The sequence below is a fragment of the Marmota marmota genome, unplaced genomic scaffold (assembly GCF_001458135.2).
Source record: "Marmota marmota marmota unplaced genomic scaffold, marMar, whole genome shotgun sequence".
Classification (NCBI taxonomy): domain Eukaryota; kingdom Metazoa; phylum Chordata; class Mammalia; order Rodentia; family Sciuridae; genus Marmota; species Marmota marmota.
The window spans coordinates 6,218,798-6,224,882 of record NW_025999895.1 but is presented as its reverse complement, the minus strand read 5'-3'; the positions used below and the strand labels follow the sequence as shown (position 1 = coordinate 6,224,882).

At 49.6% G+C, this 6,085-nt stretch overlaps 1 protein-coding gene across 6 annotated transcripts in view; it reads left to right on the top strand.

Annotated features, from left to right (window-relative positions):
* The window catches only part of Tmem104 (transmembrane protein 104), a 52,476-nt gene that overhangs the window by 460 nt on the left and 45,931 nt on the right, over positions 1 to 6,085 (top strand). For 5 of the 6 annotated variants that reach the window (XM_048797898.1, XM_015504224.2, XM_048797896.1 and 2 more), the window contains exon 2: positions 497 to 611. In XM_048797898.1, the coding sequence (XP_048653855.1) occupies positions 567 to 611 (45 nt within the window). In that variant the 5' untranslated portion in view covers positions 497 to 566. Of the gene's footprint in view, positions 1 to 496; positions 612 to 2,407; positions 4,155 to 6,085 lie in introns of those variants that run through there. The other variant, XM_048797899.1, reaches the window with a different exon arrangement.

Genomic DNA, 6,085 nt, shown 5'->3' with positions numbered 1-6,085 from the left:
AAAAAAAAAAAAAAAAAAAGAGAGAGAGAGAGAGAACAGCAAGAGAGACATTGGGACAGGGAGTTATGTTGGACGGACCATCTGGGAAAGCTCCAGCTCCCAGCCATAGGCGAAGGTAGCAAACAGTTCTGTGGGCTGCCCTGGGTGGTAGTGAGCTCACACAGTTCCGGAATTAAGTGGGCACCTCCGAGGGTGTAAAGAACTCTGTTGGTGGGTGAGACTCAGTGGCTTCGCAGGCCCCGTAAATCAGTGGAGTCCAAGCAATATCCATGCATAGAGTAGTCCCCTGACCAGCAAGGGGCAAATTAGAAGCGACTACCTAGATTTTCTCTGACCAAGGGAACCCTTCCTTCCGGGATGAGTCTTGTGACAGATACTTAAGTCTTAAATAAGTGTTAATAATAAAAAGACAAGAGGTGGGGAGGGAGCAGTAGCAAACTTTACCCCACCCCTGTGTCAGCCCATCAGAAAGCTGAAGTGTACTCTTTTGTCTTAGGGAGCTGCAACAGCTGCTGCCCTGCGCTGAAGGAACCTCTACTGCCCACCCTTCCTAACGTTTTTTGGAGATGGCCGGTGAAATCACAGAGACCGGGGAGCTCTATTCTCCCTACGTGAGTTTTACCTTTAGAATCTGTTTTGCTCACCACAGTACTCCTGGCCTCTAAAGAAGCCCACTGCTTCCTGTGAACTGTACTCCTGATTGCCCTGGTTTAAGTAGAGCCTGGTGAAAATACAATGGGAACTTGATGTAGCAGGAGCCACATTGCTGCTGTCATGTTTCAGAATATGAGTCATGGTCATTCCCTTTTAGATGCTTCTCAAAGAGTGTCAAGCTGAACAAAATCAACTTGCTAACTCTCTGTAATATTTATCTCAGGGCTATCACCACTTTTATTCCTTGCTATGCTTCAGGTGGACCATGATTGACAGTTGTTGACTTTGGGTGTTACTCATCTCAGCAGGTTGAAACTACTTTGGTCTTTAGATGAATTTTAAATTGCACAACTTTTATGGTCTTGGATGGCGAAAGAGGCAGCCAAATGCAAAGTCTTCCATTTGTAGCCTGGTGGAGTCTGCAATTAGGACAATTAGAATGATTGATTTGTCTCTGTCCTGAGAGTGTGGTGCCCCCTCATTCCACCACCACCACTACCCCCGCCCCCACACACACTCAGTTTATCTTCTCTAATGTACTATCCAATTGGTCATGGTCATTACATCACAGAGCCCTCTTGCCTGGAGCTTGGAGAGAATCATTTGAATAATCAGACAATTGACTCATGTTGCTTTTAAGTATCCTAGGGAAAAGCAGCACTGCCCTAAGCAGCCAGAGCCTTCCTTCTACAGCTTATCTACCTTACACAGCTGCTTTGCATCCACCTTTCTTGCCATCCTCTGTTTCTGCTAAGGTCACAGACACTAGCCTCATGGTGTGATAGGGTAAGGAAGCATCTCTAACCACAGGCAGAAGAAACTTTCCTCCCTCCAGGGTCTTGCTGTTGCATCTGTGCCATTCTCAGCAATGAAAGAGCCTCCTCACTTCCATAATTTACCTGGGGAAGTCTTTTGTGAACCCTGGAATAGAATGAATAGTGCCCCTCTCATTTGTGGAATCATGTAAAGGCTCCCATTTTCCTATATCAGCAATGAAATGTCCATGCTATCCATGAAGGTCACCACAGTCCCTGCTTTTTCTTACAATGTCTATGAACTTACAGATGAAGAAATGAGTCATTTCTGTGAGTGAGTTCTGAGAGGAAAACACTGTGATGTGCCCCTATTTCTTGTTCTTGTGCTCATCTCACTTGTCATCATGTCCCTGCAGGAGATGGGAGAGTTAGGCCTGCAAACTTCAGGGGGCTCTGTTTTTTTTTTTCTTTCTTTTCCCATGGGTTTTATTTTGCTCAGTCTTTGAGGGCCAACTCTGGGCAATTGTCACAAATAAATGTTGTATTATTTTATCCTCCAAGTGAAGAGAGAGGTCAGGAAAAGCTGGGCAGTGGTCAGAGTGAGGTGGTGGTAACCAGGCAGCAGTGGTCAGGGTTTTGAGGGAGAAGATGCCTTCCGAAGGCTTTCTTCCTTCATCTCACTTGGAGAATGAGTCTTGATTCCCTGTGAGACCAGTAGAACCTAAATAAGCTATAAAAATGACTTTCCTACCTAAGCTGCTCTAAAGCCCTGCAATCCCCAGCTCAGCACAGTGTGGGCAAAACCCTGCTCTGGCTTCCTTAGGAGACCAAGGTACTGGACACATGGTTCATTAATGTACAAAACAGCCCATGGTCATTGCCAAGACACAGCCTCTCCTTAGATCTGTATTGCCTCACTCCATTGTGAGTTCTTTTTCCCTTCAGAAGTAGATAGTTTTCTTTAGCTTGACTTATTCTGCTTAAAATGTTTATGACAGAGCCAAGCTTCCCAGGAGGCTCAGATGCCACACTTTCTCAAGGACAGTGCTGGACCCAAGAACATGATTCAGCCTTGTACATGTCGCCATGAGTGACCTCAGGACAGACGTGTCAGTTTCCCTATTTGGGGGGACCAGGAATGGCTCAGGACGAAGTGGTAGTTATGAGATCAGAACACAGGACGAGGTGGATCATGCCTGAGAGAAGGGTAGCTGCTGAGGATGCCTCTGGTGGCTGGTTCCTGCTGAAGACTCCAAGGACCAGGGGCTGCACCTTCTCCAGTTCATCCAGAACAATCTCGTCCTTGGGGACTATGTAGGACCTTATTCCTCTGCTTCCTGCCACTCTTCCCAGGAAGTGGCCCCACAGAACTGTCACATGACCAGCAGAAGAGAAAGTCTTCTTCCTCTTCTTTCTTCCCCACAAGTTCTCTTGACCTGGCCTGTGGCTTAGCTCGGAGTTAATGCTGACCAGGACTGCTTTGGCCCTCCAATCGAAGAAGTTCCCTGTGAAGCACGCAGTGGTTTCTTTAGAACTAGAAAATAGCAACAAAGCAAGACAAACATGACTGCCCGTTTCTGCCTAACAACAGATGGTTTATCCCTAATCAACTGTTTATAAAGTTGTTAAAGCTTCTTTTCATTGAGGTTTATTTGAAGTCTCTGTTGGGCACATGCCTGTGTCTTCATGCCTGTTTTAAAGGAGTGGTTTTCAGGTGGTGATGATCTTGCCCCCAGAGGACATTCAACATCTGGAGACACTTTGATTTTCAAGACGCTGTTGCTTGGGACAGAAGGAGCAGTTCACTGGCAACTGGTGGACAGAGGCCAGGGATGCTGCTAAACACCCTACAATGCAGGACAGGCCCCCACCACAAAGAATGATCTTGAACCCAAATATCAACAGTGCCCAGGCTGAGAAAACCTGACCTGTAATAGGCCTTTGAACTTTTCCATGCCAAGACCTTCAGAGATTCCGGAATTTAGAGATGCTTCTTGTACTGTTTAATTTCCCCGTAAGATTTTTGCCTAAGTGTCTTTGTTAAGCCCCTTGCCCTCTCTTTATTTTCATCATCAGGACCATTTCCCACAAAGAAATGAGGCTGATGCCCCCTAGTAGTGCTGCTGCTTAGAGAACTACTGAGCGGAAAGCAAAGCCGCAGGGTTCAGGTGCTCTGTGGCCACTGGGATCTGTTCTATTGGTGTCCTGCCTTGAACTCTCCGAAACATGGAACCCTCATCTCCTCCAAAGGGCTGCTCAGTCTGACTCCTGCATCCCCAGCCCTCCTCTGCCTGGCTCACGGTGCCTCAGCCACCGGCCTCCTGGAAGCTTCTGGAACATCCCCACTTCTTTCCCACCTTAGGCTGTTGTACCTGGAGGCCATCTGGGTGGTGCCATCTCATCCTTCCTGCCCCCCCTTAAATGTCATCGCAGAGGTTTCCTTGAGCACTCTGTTTCCAGTGCTTTCCCATTACTCCTTGTTACAACCCCTTGATTCTTTTCTTTAAGCTTCTCTCAAGCAGTGACCACAGTTTGTTTTCTTCCCCTCCTGAGGACGTAGCTCCATATGTGCCTTGTTTAGTCGTAAAGTTAGCTCATTATAGACATTCATAGTTGCTTGTGAGAAGCTGGAACTTGCCATCCTGAAGGCCAGCAAAGACCTGCAAGATACCTTGAGCAGGGTCCCGTGAAAACCAGCTGAGCTCTCCTCTCCAGGCCTTTCAGACACCCTGAGAATGCAGAGAAGTGAGCACAGCCTGCTGCCACGCAGGCCTTGGGTTTAGTAGCGGGGAAGAGGTAAATGCACCGCACCTGAAAGCCAGGACCAGGTGTAAGAAGGCTTATGCTCCAGGGATGCAAAGGTGGGAAGCAAGATGAGCTTAGGAGCCTGGGAAGGGCTTGGAGGTGTAAGTAGCATTTGAATGGGCCCCAGGGGCTGAACAGAAGGGCAGGGGGAGGAGGCCCAAGAGAGCATGGCGCCCTGTGCCAAGGATAAATGCACTGTGGGCGGAGCTCTGTGCTCTCAGCGAGACGTCCGCCCACCTGTCCAGCACTCAGGTGTCCACTCGACACTGCTGGAAAGCCTGGCCTCCTCTAACCCTTCCCCCTGAGCCAAGGGTCCTAAGGTAGTAGTTGACAATCCCTGTCTGTTTCTGCTTTCTTTTTTGTTGTTGTTGTTCATCTTTCAAAGAATGGGAAGTGAAAATGAGAGGTGGGCGGGGCTTCTCAGAGAGGAGGGATTTGTCTTTTTAAAGGCACCAAAACAGGTGGTGAAGCCATGGAAGATCAACAAGGGGCCTGTCGTGAAGGGCTGAGCTAGAGGGAGCCACAAAACACTCTTCAGGAACAAAATCAGTAGCACCAGGACATGAGGAGAAGGAAGGAGGCCAAGGCCACTCCGGGATGTCCAGATGGAGGTGCCTGGCAGCAGCTGAACTGGAGCTCTGAAGAAAGGCAGAGACCACAGAAACAGTCTTCTGTCCAGCCACGAGATAAGCCAGACAGGTGGACTGAGTTGTTGAGGAAGAGGTGCAGAGAGGAGAAGAAACAGCCAGTGTGGCAGCAGGAAGGCCAGCGGGTCCTTGGTGATAGGCAAGGTTCAGTTTCAAGGTCGGGCATGGTGGCATACGCTGGAATCTCAGGTAGTTGAGAGGCTGAGGCAGGAGGATTGCAAGTTTGGAGCCAACCTGGGCAACTCAGCAATACCCTGTCTCAGAGTAAAAAGGGCTGGAGATGTAGTTCATGGTGAAGCGCCCCTGGCTCGGCCCCCAGTAACACCAAAAAAGAGAGAGAGAGGTTTCTGGAGTCCTGGAGAAGGAAGCTCCTTCACCAAGGACAGGCAAGAGCCCGCCTTTCCCCCAAGTTTGCATCAGCAAAGTCAGAGTCACGTTTTAAAGGTGTCAAGTAAGTTTGTAGGCAGAATGGAAGAGCTGGTGGGAAGAGAGGGTTCCAGGCTGGGATGAGCCCAGAGGTTCAGGTGCCAGCTTGGCCTCATCAAGGAGTAATGGCATATGTTCCTTAAAGGCAGCAGGAGCCAAGCACAGTGGCACACACCTATAATCCCAGAGATGGGAGGCTGAGGCACGAGGCAAGAGAATCACAAATTTGAGGCCAGCCTCAGCAACTTAGTGAGACCCTGCCTGAAAATAAAAAGGGGTAGGGGGAGTCTGGGGATATAGGTTGGTGGTACAGTGCCCCTGAGTTCCAGCCCCAGTATGGGTGTTGGTGGGGACAGATAGGAAGGGGATAGACACTGATCTTTTGAACTAGGAAAGAGGCTTTGGCAGCATGCATCACCAGGCGACTTCAGTCACCTCCACAGAGTAGCTGATGGAGCCCTCATCTAAGAGTGATGGGGCCATGGGTCTGGGAGCTTAAACGTTGAGCTTGGGGGCAGTTACTATGGGGAACACCCAGAAACCCATGTTGAGAAAGAAACTGATGTCACCAGACCTCAGGTGAAGGGGCCGCTCATTTGCTGTGGGACAATCCAATGATTCAAAGAGAACATCTCCAGGAAGCTCTGGCAATTTGGCTCAGGGAGGAGAAGAGCAGGTGTGGCCTTGGCACAGGCTGGGTGGACAGGCGAGACCCCGGAGGGGAAGGCCCGAGAAGCTGGGGCAACATGTGCTCTGTGGAACCAGCTGACCGTGTGCAGGGCTGGGGGGGGGGGGCGG